This window comes from Sinocyclocheilus anshuiensis, unplaced genomic scaffold, assembly GCF_001515605.1.
Source record: "Sinocyclocheilus anshuiensis isolate Anshui unplaced genomic scaffold, SAMN03320099.WGS_v1.1 scaffold164, whole genome shotgun sequence".
In the NCBI taxonomy this organism is placed as follows: Eukaryota; Metazoa; Chordata; class Actinopteri; order Cypriniformes; family Cyprinidae; genus Sinocyclocheilus; species Sinocyclocheilus anshuiensis.
Window position 1 is genome coordinate 622330 of NW_015557128.1, and position 19773 is coordinate 642102.

The window sequence follows — 19773 nt, forward strand, 5'->3', positions numbered from 1 at the left end:
CAAAGCCTGCTTCATTTATTAATTTTGCAAATTAATTTTTTCCATCCACAAAATTAATGAATGCGGTTTGCATGGTGCAATTCTATATTGCAATTGAGTTCTAAATATCAGATGTAGGATACAGCAGACTTATATGATCTGACATACTGTACAGTGTCACTCCAGCACTGTGATCCAGACACCTGAATCAGCTCTTTAAAATGATGAAAGTGCACTTGACTACACTGCATCTGGATATATGCCCGGTTAAAACACTCTTCTCCATCATTTGATGTATAACTGCTGCCATGACCAATAAAAATATGAAAACAAACTGACTGACAGCAACAGTTAAAGGAATAGTTCACCAAAAATAAAAATTTGCTGAAAATTTACTCACCATCAGGTCATCCAAGATGTGCATGAGTTTGTTTCTTCATGGGAAAAGATTTGGAGAAATGTAGCATCGTATCACTTGCTCACCAATGGATCTTCTGCAGTGAATGTGTGCCATCAGAATGAGAGTCCAAACAGCTGATAAAAACATCACAATAATCCACAAGTAATCCACACCACTCAGCTGTGTGGACTCTCATTCTGACGGCACCCATTCACTGCAGAGGATCCATTGGTGAGCAAGTGATGCAACACTGAATTTCTCCAAATCTATTCCAATGAAGAAACAAACTCATCTACATCTTGGTTGACCTGAGGGTGAGCACATTTTCAGCAAATCTTCATATTTGGGTGAACTATTCCTTTAACATTAATTGCTGTAGGTAAATAATGCATTTTGTGAACAAATGAGTTTTGTGTATAAAAGCACCATCTATAATGAGCCCAATTTGTATAGAAGAGAGACATGTTTGTACTCTACTGTATTTTCAAAGCAAAAATGCAATTTTTAATTGTTACAATTTTCCTTAGACCTTCATAGTACATATTTCATAGGTCATCATGGCATATCATCCATTTTATAAAATGCTCTTACACTGAACAAAATTGCATCACAAATACACTGTTGCCTTGAGAATGCACTAAATGTAACATAAAATCCTAAACAGTCTCTAAAATATGGGAAATGAAGGCTTCTAAATGAAGTATATAGTAATAGTATTTTTTTCCTAAATCTAAAATTGAGTGAGCTTTATGCTTAAACACAAGAAAAACAAACTGCCAACATGTTAAGAAACCTAATTCAGAGAATATAAAAACATACACTACTGTTCAAAAGACTGGGGCTTTTAAGAAGTCTATAATGCTCACCAAGGTTGTTTTTATTTGATCAAATACCTGTTTTCTATTTGAATATATTTGAAAATGTAATTTATTCCTGTGATGCAAAGCTGAATTTTCAGCTTCATTACTTCAGTCTTCAGTGTCACATGATTCTTCAGAAATCATTCTAATATGCTGATTTGCTGCTCAAGAAATATTTCTTATTATCAATGTTGAAAACAATGATATTTTTGTGAAACCGTGATACATTTTTTTCAGGATTCTTTGATGAATAGTAAGGAACAGCATTTATTTTAAATAAAAATATTTTGTAACATTATAAATGTGTCACATTTGATCAATTTAATGGGCCTTTGCTGATTAATTTCTTTCTCTCAAACAAAAACTTTTGAACGGTAGTATATGTGACCCTGGACCACAAAACCAGATATTGAATAAATAAGCTTCAGTCAGCTGAATAAATAAGCTTTCCATTGATGTATGTATGTTTGTTATGATAGGACAATATTTGGCCGAGATACAACTATTTGAAAATCTAGAATCTGAGGGTGCAAAAAAAATCAAAATATTGAGAAAATCGCCTTTAAAGTTGTCCAAATTAAGTTCTTAGTAATGCATATTACTAATCAAAAATTAAGTTTTAATATATTTACGGTAGGAAATTTACAAAATATCTTCATGGAACATGATCTTTACTAATGATTTTTGGCATAAAAGAAAAATCTATAAATTTAAAATCTATAATTTTGACCCATACAATGTATTTTTGGCTATTGCTACAAATATACCCCAGCGACTTAAGACTGCTTTTGTGCTCCAGGGTCACATATATTCTCTGAAAACAAGTCTTATGCTGAATCATTTGGTTTCTCAATTAAATGTTTCTTGTTTTAACAATGTTTTACTGAAAATCAAGCAACAGATACTGTTGAAGAAATGATTGTGCTCTCCTCATGTAAGATCTCAGCTAAGGCACCTGAATCAAAGCCACCACTGATGTCACTAAATCTTGTTTCTTAGAAACCTTTTTTAGGAGATTTCACCAGAACTGCCAAATCCTTGGAGATCTGTGGTTTCTGCATAATGCACTGCCTGCTGAAGTCCAAAGCTTGTCTAATTCATTTGGTCTCCCTCTCTGTCCTCATCAATGCGTTTGTCTGTCAACCGTTCTGTCTCCATTACTGCGACAAGGGGTGCAAATCAAACGCACACTGGTTTCTTTTGTGATTTGATGTATCAAGTCAGCAATTACTATGTAAATCAATGAGTTTGGAATTATACATGAATTTGACACGAGCGCTCGGTCCTCACACAGTTTAAACGCAGAACAGTCAGAATTTATCAGCCTTGATCGTTTGCTCTAATGAGACGTTGACATAACAAGTTTGCGTGCCGCACGAGTGCCTCATTTGCCTCATTGAAATTATATTGGCTGATCAATTTGATGGCACACAGACAGCCGAATGGGAACTGCTGAGTAAATAGCGTTAGTCTGCTCAACAGAAGATCTTAAGGCTTGTCTAAATATGATTGATGGCTGACAGAAATGAAGCAGAATCACATAAGCCCCACTTACACCTGGAATTAAAGGGATAGTTCACCCAAAAATGAAAATTTGCTGTTAATTTGCTCACCTTCAGGCCATCCAAGATGTAGGTGAGTTTTTTCTTTGGTAGAACAGTAAAGACGATTTCGAGCTGAAACCGTGGTCCTTGGTGATTCATAAAATGCAAGTCAGTGGCTGCCTGTCTTTGAGAGTAAAAAAAGTATATCAAGGAACACAAAATTAATACCCGACACTCCTGATGATATGCTGAGGTCTTATAAAGTAAAACCATGGGTCTGTGCAAGAAAATGAACATTATTTACAACATTAATACCTGTAATCCAGAGCCTTGGGCAATGGGGAAATCTGATTCTTTTCCTTGAACTGGTTATTTTGGACAGTTCATTTCTGGTTCAAATAACTGATTCAGTGTTGTAACGTATACGCAATTATTAAAGCACCCAATACTAATGTGAAATGTGGATGTTTTACATGTCTAAAGCATATAAAGTGAATAAACTAGTCTTCATCAGCTCACCTTTTTACGTAAACCATGAGAAACCATAAAAACTTTCATTTCACCCCTTCATTCAAGTGCTTGGTTGACGCATGCGGTCTTCGGTCCGAGTGGGAACTGCTTCCTCAGTACAGTGACTTTAGGAGGAATTGGAGCTCTGAACAAATTGGCAAAACCAGCATCATTGGATCATATATGCTGGTATATTGGCTTATTTCAAGTCGGAGTGACTGTCAGGCACGTCCAAAAGTGAGTTTTGATTGAATAACTGTGCTGATCTGTGCTGCTCGAGCCATGAACTGTTTCAGAAGGTTCAGTTAAATTTGATGAACTGATTCATCTAGTTCAGTGAATCTCAACCTTTTGGCGTACCAGACCCCAGTCCAATTCAGAACCATCCTCAAGGACCCCCAGAACAAAATTGACTCATCTATGTATCATTTGTGTCTTTGTGAGGACCAAATGCAGTCAAGTATTATTCAAGTTAGTTGACTTGTATTTGGCCATATCATCAGCTATATTGGATTTTTCTTTCATGGGAACATGTCATGTCAAAATATACTAAATTTATACAAAAATTCATACTTTATACGGACCCCCTGGCCTTATGTCAAGGACCACTAGGGGTCCACAGACCCCTGGTTGAGAAACATTCTAGTTCACTAAAAAGAACCATTTAAACAAAATGATTCATTCAAAAACCAGACATTACTCTGGACCGTTTGCCTGAGGGTCTGGATTACAGGAAATAATGTTCAGTTTCTTGCACAGGCCGATCGTTTCGCTTCATAAGACATCAATATATCATCAGGAGCCACAGGTATTAATTTTGTGTTCCTTGATGTGCTTTTTTTAAGTCTCAAAAAAAAACAAAACTGGTAGCTGTTGACTTGTATTTTATGATTCACCAAGGACCACAGTTTCAGCTAAAAATCTACTTTACTCTTCTACTGAAGAAAAAGAAAAGTCACCTACATCTTGAATGGCCTGAGGGTGAGTAAATTAACAGTACATTTTAATTTTCGGGTGAACTATCCCTTTAAAATATGTCTTTTACGATTGCTGTTTACATCTGGTTTTTCCATCCCAAATGAGTCTCCTTTGATCGGATTTCACCCGTGTGTGCGTGTGTGAAGCGTACCGAACTGGAGAAGCCTGCTCTGTCCTGTTTAGAAACCGCCGCCTGGTACACAGCCATGCGGTTCTTCAGTGGGACAGGTTCGGAGTGGGCGCTCTCGTCCAGCGTGCCTGTCCTGGATGCTGCGACGCTACCTGCAGATGGAAAGAAATCAACAAACAAAAAACAATTAGATTTGAATATTTTCAGAAGAAAAATAGAGTGGTGCTTGTCCGTGCAATAAAAAAAATCATTGCTACAATGTTAGGGTGTCCTGGGTGGATGTTAGGGTGATTTGCGTGGTTGCTAAATGATCTGAGTGGCTGCTAAAGGGTTGCTAGGATCTTCGGCACGGTTGCTGGGTGTTTTAGTTGGTTGCTAGGGTCTTCTGGGTGGTTGCTAAATAGTTGCTAGGCAGTTCTCAGGGTGACCTGAGTGGTTGCTAAGGGGTTGCCAGGGTCCTCTGGATTGATTGTTAATTGGTTGCTAGGATGTTATGAGTAGTTTCCAGGGTCATCAGGGTGGTTGCTAACTGGCTGATAGGGTGTTTTGGGTGGTTGCTTAATTGTCCTGGGTGGTTTCTAGGATCCTCTGGGTGGTTGCTAAAAGATTGCTAGGGTATTTTTGGTGGTTCTAGGGTGTTATGCATGTTTTAGGGTCTTAGGAGTGGTTAGGTGGGTACTAGGGAGCTGCTATGCAGTTCTCGGTGGTTGCTAGGGTATTCTTGTAGTTTCTAGAGTCTTCTGGGTGGTTGCTAAATGAGTTGCTAGGCTGAATCATATGAGCGACTGCTAGGATGTTCTTGGTGGTTGCTAACTGGTTTCTAGGGTATTCTGGGTGGTTGCTAAAAGAGCTGCTATGCTGAATCATGAGTGACTACTAGGGTGTTCTGGGTGGTTGCTAACTGGTTGCTAGGGGATTTTGGGTGGTTGATGAGTTATTTGAGTGGTTGCTATGGTATTCTGGGTGGTTGATGGGGTTTTGGGTAGTTTCTAGGGTGTTCTGAGTTGTTGCTAAATTGCTGTTTTGGGTGGTTGTAAAATTGTCCTGGGTGGTATCTAGGATGTTCTGAGTTGTTGCTAACTGGTTGCTAGGGTGTTATGGGTAGTTTTAGGGTGTTCTGTGTAGTTGCTAACTGGTTGATAGGGTGTTTTTTGGATCTTAGAAGTGGTTAGGTTTTTACTAAGGAGTTGCTAGGCAGTTCTGGCAGGTTGCAGAGTTATTTGAGTGGTTGCTAGGGGCTTATGTGTGGTTGCTACTGGTTGCTAGTGCTTTCTGGGTGGTTGCCAAGAGATCTGAATGGTTGCTAAGGGTTTGCCAGAGTTACTAGAGTTTAACTCTAGAGTTTTGCTAGAGTTACTAGCAGGTATTTGTTTGCTAGTCTTCTGGGTGGTTGCTAAGGAGTTGCTAGGGTTTTCTGAGTGGTTGCTAACTGGTTGCTAAAGTGTTTCAGGTGGTTTATAGACCTTATGTAGCTCTGCCCCTTTTCAGCTCTGTGCTCGTTATCTTCTGTTTTCCGGTTTGTATTTCAACAGCGTGAAGGTAAGGTCGTACGAATTTATGAATGATCCGCTCGTTTTAAAAACTTCCTGGTTGACTGACATTTGTTATGACATTACTTTGAACATTACAATGCACATGATAACTTTCGTTAACTCTACAATAAGTAAATCCACTTCACCAGCTGATTTCGCTTCCATAGCGATGCTATAGAGCTACAGCAAAAAAGGGAAGTTCAAAGACAACATTAATAAAGATGGCTGTGCACTTGTTTCTCTGACACGTAAGGTCTATAAGGTGTTCTGGATGGTTGCTAACTGGTTGCTAGGGAGTTTTGGGTGGTTTATAGGGTGTTCTGGGTGGTTGCTAGTGTTTTGGGGGGTTTCTAGATTCTTCTGGGTGGTTGCTAGGGCTGTGCGATATATATTGTTTACGATAATATCATAATTGTTGTTTAAACGATATGCGATTTGACATTATCAAGTATGTCAAAAAAAACAAACAGAATATGAAGAATATCAAAAGCTTTGGGAGTCAGCTGTCCATGGCAGTCCTACTGTTAACCTATCAAAATACCAGCACAATAATACACTCAGCAAAATAATGTCTAATTATCATTATTGACCAAATTCCAGAAATTATCGAGATATCATTTTTTCATTTTTACACATTCCTAGTGTTTGCTAGGGTGTTTTACGTACAGGCCCAAGTCAAAACCTGCCACAGAAAAGTAACAGCACACCTCTCTCCGTCTGTAGCACAAACGGTGAAAGATTAAAAACTTAACATTCAGGGTTTGTTCAAACCACCAAGCGTAAATATGAACAATACTAATAGTGATGCTTGACTTGGCAAACACTACCAAATTAAACCAGGTCATTAGTGCATACAAGCAAGATTAGCTGCAGGGCATATTGAAAAAGAGTCAAAAGAGTGTCTATAATTTATCCCTTGATGAATATATAAATCTGCATTACTATTTGAATGTTTTATCCGCAGATTTATAGGTCCTCACTTTGTTAAATCAACGCATAGATTAATGCACCAGGTTTTTAAGGTGGAACGTGTCTCTAAAAACTTAAATAAAGACTGATTACAGCAATCTGGGACTCATACAGAGGCTTCATTAAGACTTTAATTGTGTTGCTCATAAAAAAAGAAGATAAATTGCTTTATCTACAACAAATGACAGTTCACTAATGACTCGACAATAAAATGACATAACATTCTGCACTCGACAGCCCGGGCTAAATTGAGTAATCAGGAATCCTGCTCAGTATTCAGCCAAGCACCTTACAAGGAGTTCATATTCTTGGATGCAGAGCAGATACGGGTTTAATATCACATGCTATCACAGGTCATGTTTGCAAAGGTCAAATGGTTGGTCCTACATTTAACCGCGAGAGTTTGCATAGCTATCCAGGTTGCAATTCTACCTAAGACAACAGGCTATCCATCAACGCCGTCTCAAAGGCCAGACACCTCGGAGTCGGTTTTAGGATGAAGTCATGCTGTATTTCTAACAAGCCTAAACATAGCCGGAGGTGAGACCTTAATGAGAAAACATTGCGAGGTGGGGGAGGAACTTTCACGACCGAAGGCTTTCTCACTTCCATCCAGAAGCATCACTGAGATCAATTGCACCGTCAGCCCATCACTAACCCAATTAGACATTGTCGAATATGAAGACGTGTCTCTCTGGCTGCTGTAAAACCTCATTAAGGTAATGAGCTGTTGGCAGCTCGAACTGAGCATCTAATCCCACCCTCGGTGTTAGTGCATGTTTATATTGACGTATAGGCAAAGAAAAATGCACTAATGTGGGTGTACAACTACTCAATTCCTCTAAAGGACTGAATTAGAGGTGTGTAATAGTCTGTCACATGTGACTGAACATGTTTCTGGCATACAGCACAGCTAATGCAGTTTTGTAGTGATTGTTGAGATATTTTTCAATCCTCTATGATAAACTCTGTACCAAAACCTACCAAGCTGCCTACCTAGACAGCGTTTTAGGGTGCTCCTGTATTCATACAGAATGCAATTTATGCGCTGCAATTAGCACTAAGAAAAACATCCACCAAAAATTTTAAGAGAACTGTCAATTATGAATTTAATACAAAATAAATTAATATCAATTGACCATAATTACACGTTTTTTTGAGGTTGCAAATAAAACAGCAATTACTGAAGTATGTTTACAAAAAAATTGTTTCAGTCTTTCAACTTCAAAATTTCATTTTTAATCTTTAATTTAGTTAATTGCCATTTCTTTGTAATTATTTGAGTGATTTCTGAGTGAAAATAGTTTCAAAGCCAGTTTGTTTCAAATGTAATCAAAATTAAAATGCATTATAATATCTGAAGGTTTGTTTGTCAGGTGTTTTAATGCAATATACTATTTAAATGTGCAACGATGAATGGTTAAGTATTGTAATGTATTATAACTGTGGTTACAATTATTCATGAGATCATACAAATGCATTATAAGGTGCATTACAAAGCATAATTAATGCATTCAAACTAATTTTATAATGCATTATATATAAAGGCTTTAAGCAAAGTGTCACCAAATGATTTTCCTCAATATTAGTATATACTGTATTTGTTCTATCGAAATACCTAATATATCTGTGTATGCACTTTTGTGTGGTACAGTAGTTCACTAGGTTTTTAATCAGAGCTTCTTTTTTTTAAGGACAGCATTGACTTTTTAGCATATAGCCCGCTAGCATCGCCAGCGTGGTTGCCGCTAATCTCGTTTACATTACTAATACACTATTCACTGTTACTTGCTTTAATGGCGGATGTGTGTCTACCTTTGAGTGCAGGTGAGGACACGTTCGAGCTGCATTCGGTGCAGCTCGAGCTGGAGGCCGTGGAGAAGCAGATCCGTGACCTGGTGGCGAAGCAGACCCAGCTGAGAGAGCGGAGAGCCGCACTGGAAACATCCCAGGCTGACGCTCACAAGTCCGAGGTAAGTATACAGCGCGCTGCTAATTCTCCCTATATAAATAAAGGTGACTTGACTTGACTTGACTTTTTAAATAGATCAGACATGCTTTGAAATAGAAGAATCAGTTGATCTAACAAGCACTTTCAACAAAAAAGAAGAAAGATCTTTTTTTCTGAAGAAAGCAATTAAAATAAATGATTGTGCTCTGGATGTGTTAGCAAATGCATGAATATGAAATGCGGTATGGGTCTTTTTTTCTATTTGTGTTTCATTATTAAGAAAACCATTCACAGCACTGACAGCAGCATTGTGGGAAATGCTTTGGTGTCTTCATTAGAGTGACAGTCTAAGCCGGTGATCTGATCACACGCCAGTAAACGAAACACATTTAGGATGAGTGCAAGAATCTGTTGCTGGCTTATGCTGGTGAACTATTCTATTCATATCAGACAAACACATACACAAACATTCACACTAAACTAAGAGCATCTACAAAACAGTTCTTTAAATAAATATCCAGAAACACATAAGCAATACTGAACTATTTGAAAAGTTCACAACTAAGAAAAAAAAGATAATAAAACAGTAGATAAGGTCATTTCGAACTTCTTTAAGGACAGAAATGGCTTCACAGAAGACGAAGATGATAAAAACAGGACTTAACCACGGTACTTATCTGCTTATCGAATTTGAGATTATTATCAAATCAGACACCCAAGTTTCTGACACATGTAGTACTATAAGGTGACAGAGATGCAAATTCAAAATCATGCACACACAGTGTTCATTTGAGCCAAACACAATAAATTCAGTTTTACTCTCATTAAGGCTCAAGAAATTATTTGCAAGCCAAAGTTTTAGTTCCTCAAAACAATCCAAAATAGGCTTTATGGCCTGCTTGTTATCGCGTTTCAAAGGGGTATAAATTGGGGTGTCATCTGCATACAGGTGAAAAGAGACCTCATACTCGTCAAAAACAGACCCTAGAGAAAGCATATAAAGGGAAAACAGTACCGGACCAAGAAATGAACCCTGGGGAACACCAGACCTTTTTTTTTTTTTCTTTTGCATTTAGACTGAAAAATAGGAAAACCAGTTTATGAAATTTTTCAACATATATTGCGTAAAGCAAAATTGTATATCAAATCATTTTGTTATATATTTTATAACATAGTTGAGAACCATCCTTAAAGTTAGTTATAAAACAATCCTGAAACCTAAAAATGTATTGGTGTTTTAAATCTTTTCATGTCTACTCTTGTCATTTTATTTTTAGAAAAACTGAGTCCTGGCGTCCTCTACGCATAACATATGAATATAATATAATTAAAAAAAAAATGTTATTTTACCATTTTTTTCTTATGCACTAAACAATGTAATGACATGAAAAAATACTAAATTAACAAAGCTTTTTATTTCTGTTTTTTTATAGTAGAATATATGTATATTAAATACTATTACACACACACATATATATATATATATATATATACGTATGAATGCCAAAAAATTCAATTTCATAATCCCAAATATCTCAATAATACCTCCCATTTAACAATAGGCTTCAATTTCTTTACGCAAAATATTCTTTCTAATTTTTTTCTTTTGCTTTTGGACTGAAACATCACCAAAACATTTTCTTGACAGGTTTTGTGAGATTCACCCAGTTATAATCGTATAACATTCATTATAGAGTGCACTAATGGTTGGCGACTGTCTGCAGTTGCAATAAAAGCAGCGAGGCTTATCATGATATAAAACGCTGTATTGCTGCACGATCAGCAAAATGGACTCTTCATTAACTTTTAATGATTTCGTTCCATTTAAAGACTTATTTATGGCACTGAAGCATTTATTAAATAGGTACATAAAGATGAATCAGACGGCGTGTTTTGGGCTCACATCTGCAGTTGTGTAGAAATGTGCTGGAAGCTTAGTGTTTTAAATCATCTGTAAATGAAATATATGCTTTAATGGCTTCAAATGCTGCAATGTTTGGTCAGGCATTGCTATGTGCTCCTCTAAGTTATTCCAGTGCCACATTTACTTACTTAATTATTACTTTTAATGCTTAAAGTACACTTATTATTATCTCCCTGGAGCAACCTGGGGTTAAGTGCTTTGCTCAAGGGCACTATGGAGTTTTATGCATCATCTCCTGTGGGTTTTGAGTCTACAACCAAACAGTTTCCAGCCTGATGCTTTAGCATTATACTACACCTCCTCTGAATCATGCATTTGACTTCAGTAATGTGGCATATTTCTGTGAAACAGGGTTCTCAACATCAAAATGGAAGGTACTTGATTTTATCGATTAGGAATTTATGGGATCATAAAAAGTGAGCATTACATACCAGAATAGAGTCACGTGGTTGGAAGAGAAGTGTTGAAGTAAAGCCAGATCAAATCAAGTCTCTGAGCTGTTGGTTTCTAATAGGAGCTCCTACTTCATCAGATGGTGGTTCAATATTTTCATTTCCACTGGGAGTCACCACATCATTTGATGTTGATTATCAAAAAGACAAACATTGTTTTGTTTTTTGTTTTGTTTCTTCAGAGATCATAAACATACATACATACATACATACAACCTAAAAAACATAACATATAATAAAAATAAGCCCCTTTGTTTCCTCAACTCATAAAAAATTATTTTTATAATAATAATTATTATTACTATATTTTTCAGCAGCCCCATATCATATAGTAAATTGTATGTAAATAAAATAAAATAATAATAATAGAAATCCTTACAATAATAATAATAATTCTTATTATTATTATATAGGCCACTTATTCAAATGTCTGATGTTAATAATATTATGTATTATTAAATTGGTGCATATAAATGAAAATGATACGAGTCTTGAATATAGTTATTAGGGGAAATGGTTAGATTAGTTAGATTTTAACTAGATTTTTGCTTTCAAATGTTGTTAAACATGAAACATTTGCAATCTACTTGCAACAATGACTGTTTGGTTACATCAATGCTTTTTATGTTTTTCCATTTCAAAAGAAATGCATAATGCATAAATATTTATATAATAATTCATGTATTGAAAATATGAATAGATAAACTACATTTTTAGAGCTATATTTTAAATATACCCATGTTTATTTTTTTTCCATTTCAAAGGAAATGCATAAATATTGACATACTGATTTAAGTACTGAAAATATGAATAAATAAAATACATTTTAGAGCTATATTATAAAATATACCTGTTTAAAAAAATGTTTTTCCATGTCAAAAGAAATGCATAAATATTGACATACTGATTCAAGTACTGAAAATATGAATAAATAAAATAACAATTTTGGAGCTATATCACCCACTCCTATATATACAATATCCCTAAACAGGTAAAAAAAATAAAATAAAAAAAAAGCCCTGAAGCCAGAACACATTTCTAAAATGCACAGCAGTCATATGATGCATGATCATGAGTGGTGGTACATAACATCAGCGGGTAAAGAGTACTCTATTTAGCCGTGCTGGAGTGGGGGGGGGCTTCAGTGCTGTAAACCCATCAACCTGTCAAGAAGGATGAGCAACCACAGACATCCACCACCCAAAATAAGCCTGGTAACAGCTACTCTTGCGCTTCAGATGCATTTAAATGCAGCTCTGTGTTAGAGAAGATGATGGAAGATCCTTGTTCTTCATATTTAGGACAGCGCTCTATATGGCAGGCTTAGTTTCCTATTGAGCTTGTGCTGGTTGAAAGCGTTCGCCTTGAGATCATACAAATCCTCACGTCTAAAGTGTGTCAACAATCCGAGGTTATCTTGTAATGAGTTATGTACAGTCCAGAGCTCACATGACAGGAAAGTGAAGTAATCTAGGCGCCAAGTAGCCGCAAAAATAAATCGAACTTATTTTAAACCAGGCTGGCTGGTGGAGTCAGGTTTCTGAGAGAGCTGAAGATCCACAACCTGCTGAACTGAACGTCTGATTAAACTGTTATGAAAGATGGGGAAACTGCAACAATATTGTGTTTATATGCAGGAATTGAACTACATATATTTCAGTGCTTGTGAGGCTACCTTGAAACTGCAGTTTCCCAAATTAAACTAAAATTCATTACAGTATACAAGCAATCAGAGAAGTATTTATCTGGTACAAAAACCAACAACACTGTAAAAAAAAGACGTTTTGAAGTAGTAAAAAAAGCAAAGATTAGAGTACATTTTACAAGAAAATACTATTTCAGTTTTTCTACGTCATAATTTCACATTTAATTCAATTGATATTTCTTTTGTAATTGTTTGTGATATTTACTAGCAATTTCTGAGTAAAAACTGCTTCCACAACAATTTTTTTGTGGAAAAAAATCCCCTAACACATAAAATCCACCAGTTCCACCAGACATCTTTCTTTTTCTGAATATCCAAATATTCACATTAGGTAAGTAAACTGGATTATGGATTTGACTTCTACATTAGTTAGCCTTTCTCCAGCACTGATACTTGTGTAAATACTCTGTTGAAGTTTGTAATTATTACATTGTCATCATTTTGCTTTAGCAGTTAATTAAAGCTGCAGTCTGTAACTTTTTTGGGCTAAAAATGATCCGAAATCAATATTTGAGCAAATACATAACCAGCCAGTGTTCAAAACTATCGCCTTACTTTAGCCCGATTCACAACGGTTATCTTATAATAATGTTTTCTAATTTGAGTGGTACGGGTAGGTTTTCACGGGAAATTCGAGCATGCTGCTGTGTCATTACGTCACGTCTGTAAACATAAAGAACCTGTCCCGGCAACTAGGCTATCGCATGTGAGGATCCTGCAGGTGGGGGATCGTTTATAGCCTTTTCTCACAGCAGCCAGAATAATTAAATGTATCATAAGCTGGTCAGAACAAACATGGCAGACTTGTTACTTTTTCAGATGACAATATCCGGTGAAAATTCTTATTTGGGTCATATTCCAAGACGTAGGCTAGAATCTGTGGTTGCGAAGTACAGTAAATATCCACACCAGTGCGGTGACTGACTGCCACACACACATACTCCTCAAAATATTAGATTCATCCGCTCTGGAGCCGTGCCGACTCACAACCCAAGCAAGCTAGATAATTCCGCACACAGCTGCAATTCCAGGTTTTCAAACAGAAATGCGACAAAGAGGCAAAACTTACGGACTGCAGCTTTAATTAGAATTTTATAAAAGCACTTTCATTAATTCTTATGTTAAAACGTGTATTATGTGAGCTGTATTTAGGTTTTCAAACAGAGATGGCGACAAAGAGGCAAAACGTACGGACTACAGCTTTAAATTAACATGCAATATTTTAACGGCTCTAAAAATCAAGAGATTTTGAGACCTCACTGAACACCTCAAAACGATCTATCATAAAACAAAACAATCCATATTTCAGTGATTATCACATAGAAAAACTTTCTGAGAGTCAGTGAAATTAAATTTGCGCAAAGTCAATTTTGTTATTTGTTGCAGAAAGAGTGAAAGAGAGAGAAAAAAAACAGATGTACTGGCAATTTCAGGACAGTGACAGAATTGATCAGGTGAAAAAGAAACAAACAACTTCTTAATGAGAAGCTTGTGTTCTCATTCATTAAGACAGAGCCTTTAGAGTCTGACATCAGTCTGGAGGAAGACTGCTGGCGGTTCAAGCAAAGCAGGTTTCAATAAACGATTCAATAAACCGCTCAATATGGAATTTCACAGCAAAATGAAAAGGCTTTTATTACCAGACACTGTGGAAACGGTACAAAACCAGATCTAGCCCTAGCAAAACTCACTGAAACGATACTAGAGTTTACTGAGTGGTTGCAATGGTGTTGCCAACCACCCTCCTTCAATGCAGTCTGTGGGACTTTAAAAATCAATCTGATTATTGTGAAAGAAACAACACAACTCTCCTCAAAGGATGTCAGTGTTCAGAGCACAAACAAGCTAGTTGAGAGACTTCACAAAGAAAGAAAGAAAGAAAGAAAGAAAGAAAGAAAGAAAGAAAGAAAGAAAGAAAGAAATCAAATGATTTTCATGGCAGCTTCTTTTAACACTTCTTGAATATCTGAAAACAGGTATAATAATATAATAATAATTAACTTAATATTAATATATTAATAATAGTAAATATGAATATTAATTTTTTTTTAAAGTATACTACTACTACTATTAATAATAATAGCAACACTAATTATAATATTATTAATCATAATTATTAATAATTATTTTTATAATATATAACCTCTATGTATAAATAATGATAAATCGTGATATATACATATATTATGTATATAATATTATATAAAATTACATATAATAATGACATATATCATAATAATAATAAATTACACAGAAATTACAAAAAAATATATAGAAACAAAACAAAAAAACCACAAGAGGCATCTAGTTAGGACCAATTATTCTTTCAATTATATAAATCATTATGCTATTCATCAAGTTGTAAAATAATCATTAACAGAATCACTCCCTATTCAGCAAACACATGCCAATCTCCTATTTGTCATCACAGGGCAAGTGCTCGTTACCGAAGTAATGTGTCAATCGCCACAGTCTTTCAGTCGCTAACAATGACTACAAAACTCAACCTTCCAAGCACACTTCCTTTAAAATACAATTACAAGCCCAATGTTCCTCATTACCTTTTTCAGACAAACCAAGCCGATCGATCAGTCCAGGCAGCCAACACACTCACCGACTGCGTGTCAGTCCGGAGGAAGAGGAGGGTTAGAGTTCCACGGATTGGGCCTGTAGTTTCTTGCCTGTCCTGCAGGTGGTCAGACTCGCCAGCAGTCTGCTTTGCTTAGTTCTCCAGAGGCTGGTGGAGACCAGCTCCAGCGGCACCCATAAACATAATGCGTATTCAGCAAGCCTTTAGGAACAGCTGCTTTTATTTCAGACCATCTTCTTCTCTCTCCTCCCCTCGTTTAGTCCTGCGCACTGCCAGCAGGTTTTTTTTTTTTTTTTTGGAGGTCTTCATTACTTTCATGTTATGCTGGGGAAGCAACACTCAGTGTGTTTCTTTCTCAACCTCTTGGTCAAATCAATATTATGATCTGTCATTAAACTCAACACGCTAATGCTGCACTATGGGATTATTACAACTGCATCTAATCTAAGGGTTAACCCTATAAAGCCTATCATATTTCATCCACAAACTTCTGAGGCCTCTAAATTGACCAACTTTGCTGAAAAACCTGTTGCACACAATCTACATGCTTTCTGTCATCTGACTGATAGTTTATTCTTTTTTAGAAAGTAAACAGCCTTTTAGTATAATTGTACAAACGTCCACCTTCAGCTTGTGCTTCTCATGTTTTTCTGCTGTGAAATCTTTACTGATTTGTATAGAGTAAACCTAAAAATAACTTTTATATTGTTAGTAATATTTCAAGAACATTAACTGGACTGCTTCCTTGATTAGCCATAAATAATTTAGCAAAATCATCTTAACGTGATTATCTTCTGGCTTTTGAGAAACATTTATTTGTTCATCTCTCAATCATTATTGTATTGAATTGCATCATATGTTTTGAAACTACAGAGATTTGATCATAAAACTAAGGATTTAAATATCATCTTACTAAAACATATTATTGAGAAATATAGAGTGGCATGATATTTGCATATGCAGTTTATGAAAGCATGCTGCAATACTGTTATATAGATCATATTGATTTACATTACAAGCTACCAGAATTGCACCAAATTGCATATTTTGCTCAGTTTGGGTCTCTGAATAAAACTTGTGTTTGAACTTCATATTCTTACTATATCATATTATATGAGCCATAAAAGCCTCATGCAACAAATGACACTCAACATGTATGCAAACATTTGTTTTGAAAGACATACATACATACAGGTGCATCTCAATAAATTAGAATGTCGTGGAAAAGTTCATTTATTTCAATTTAATACACGAGTTTCACAATTTGAGTTGAATTACTGAAATAAATTAACTTTTCCACGACATTCTAATTTATTGAGATGCAACTGTACATATATACTGTATATATAAAAAAATTTGATATTTCTGACATGTATTTTATATGCTTTGCAGGCTTAGTTTTATGTATTTTCCATTGGTTCCATTGGCTCTGGCATCCACTGACTCAAAACAAAATGATTTTGTTCACTGGTGTCTCACCTACCGACTTTTTTGGGTGAATTCTTACACTTTTCTGTCTGTCACAGTCACCGATTAAATACGGAACAGAGGTGACAGACTAAATCACTGCTGCTGACATTTCTCTCTGATTTCATGCATTGCAACACCCAGGGTTTGCACATTTGCTGACCAATTTGCATGCTTTTTCATAGTCTAGAATTAAGCATAACTAGAAAAATTCATACTGATTATAGAAATTCCCAAGATTATTTATCCGTGACTTTTTAAGGTTTAAATAATTTCCATTACTTTTTTTGAAATCCCTGATATTTACAGGGTTTTTTCAGGATCATGGGAACCCATCTGGGCAGGAAATCAATGTGAAGCTAATCAAAATCTCTGGAGTGCTGCATAAACGAAAACAATTGTAATATAATGAATTCACTTCAATAATACATTGAATAATTACAAACAGTTCTGCCTCCACTTTCTTATTTAATTAGTCATTTAAGAGCAGGAGGGAAAATGCTCATGCATAACAATCAGTGTCTGCGATAGGTGGCTTTGTGTTTGTTGAGGAAAATTAGTTTGGATCAGACTCCAGCAGGACAGCAGCCTGCCAGTTCTTTAGAGAAAAACCTCATTGGTCACTGCCAAAGCAAGGAGAATTCATCACACCGACTGAAGGATAATATTAAATGTGCTTGATGTTGTTGAGATTTGGTAGGGCCAACAATTTTGCAAACTGACAATCACATCATAACACAAACACACTCTCTCTCCTCCTTCTATCCTCTCTCATAGGCAGACGTTTCCAAACGTGTCCTTTCCAAGCATCCTACTACCTGTCCGCTTGATCCTATCCCCACTCACCCCCTTCAGGCCATTTCTTCTTCAGTTATACCTGCAGTCACTCATATCATCAACTCTCTTCACACTGGTACCTTTCCCACAGCATTTAAACAGGCTCGAGTAACCCCACTGCTTAAAGGGATAGTTCACTGTACCTACAATGTTTGTGCACGGTGTAAACAATGAGTGACGTATACCTGCGAGAGATGACTTCTGGCGCTTGCGTAAACTACGCCAGAGCGCGTACACACCTCGGCCACTCAACTGAGACTGCCCTGCTCTCGGTTACTGAAGCACTGAGACAGGCAAGAGTAGCTTCCAAATCCACAGTACTCATCTTGCTGGATCTGTCTGCTGCTTTTGACACAGTCAACCAGCAGATCCTCCTGTCAACCCTCATGAAGATGGTCATCTCAGGAACTGCACTCCAATGGTTCAAATCTTACCTCTCAGGTAGGTCCTTCAGAGTGTCTTGGAGAGGGGAGGTTTCTAAGACACAACTTCTTGCTACTGGGGTTCCTCAGGGCTCAGTGCTTGGACCACTCCTCTTCTCCATCTACATGTCATCATTAGGATCTGTCATCCAGAAACAGGGCTTTTCCTATCCCTGCTATGGTGATGACACTCAACTCTACGTCTCATTCCAACCAGAAGATCCAACGGTAGCTGTTCACATTGCAGCCTGTCTGACAGACATCTCTGGCTGGATGAAGGACCACCAACTTCAACTCAACCTTGCAAAGACAGATCTGCTTATGGTTTTAGCCAACCCAGCACTTCATCGCAACTTCTCTATACAGCTAGGTTCGTCAACCATAACTCCTTCTAGGAGAGCCAGGAAACTTGGAGTTGTGATTGATGATCAGCTAAGCTTCACAGACGATATTACTACAACGGCCCGGTCCTGCAGATTTGCTTTATACAACATTAGGAAGATTAGACCCTTCCTATCAGAGCAGGCCACACAACTCCTTGCCCAAGCTCTTGTTCTCTCCAGACTGGACTATTGTAATGCTCTCTTAGCAGGCCTTCCGGCATGTACTATCAAGCCTCTGCAACTGATCCCAAATGCTGCGGCAAGTGTGTTCTTCAATGAGCCGAAGAGAGCACACGTCACACCTTTCTTCATCAGTTTGCACTGGCTGCCGATAGCCACTCGCATCAAATTCAAGGCACTGATGTTTGCCTACAAGACAACCACTGGCTCTGCACCAATGTACCTAAACTTGATAGTTCAGACTTATGCGCCATCCAGAGGCTTGCGTTCTGCAAGTGAACGACGCCTCATGGTACCATCCCAAAGAGGCACGAAATCAATCTCATGGACCTTTACCTGGACTGTTCCAAGCTGGTGGAATGACCTGCCTATCTCAATTCGAGCAGCTGAGTCTTTGGCCATCTTTTTCGTCAGCACTTGACTAACTAATGCTAACATTTTCTTATTCTATTTGTCTCTTTTTCTGGAGAAAAAAAAACTGGTATGTGTACTGTTCTAGACTAACTGAGACTTGTTACAGCACTTGTATACTGTTGCCCTCCTATTGGTCTGAATTGCTTCTGTTTGCTCTTCTCATTTGTAAGTCGCTTTGGATAAAAGTGTCTGCTAAATGATTAAATGTAAATTTCATCCTAAGCAGCTGAAAATCAAACCCATGACCTTCGCACTGCTAGAACCATGCACTAAAAGCTGAGCTACAGGAACTCAATGAACTGTGAGGCTTCCATCTGAACCTTCAGATTAAATGAATAATTCACCCAAAAATAAAAAGTTGCTGAAAATGTACTCACCCTCAGGCCATCCAAGATGCACACTGTAAAAAATGATATGATGAAAAAGCCATGACAGCTTATGTAAAAATATTCTGCAAATCTAGACATTAGACTCATGATTGAAACATGAGACATCGCAGTGCAACATCAAACAAGGAGACACGGGCAGACTATACAGCGAACTAAC

General features: G+C 36.9%; 1 protein-coding gene across 1 annotated transcript in view; it reads right to left on the bottom strand.

Moving 5' to 3' along the window:
• LOC107677899 (xin actin-binding repeat-containing protein 2-like) overlaps positions 1-19773 on the bottom strand; it is a 61280-nt gene that overhangs the window by 32304 nt on the left and 9203 nt on the right. The window contains exons 4-5 of the mRNA XM_016472967.1: positions 15496-15543; positions 4423-4553 (exon numbers count right to left, since the gene is read on the bottom strand). Of these exons, the coding sequence (XP_016328453.1) occupies positions 4423-4553; positions 15496-15543 (179 nt within the window). The remainder of the gene's footprint in view (positions 1-4422; positions 4554-15495; positions 15544-19773) is intronic.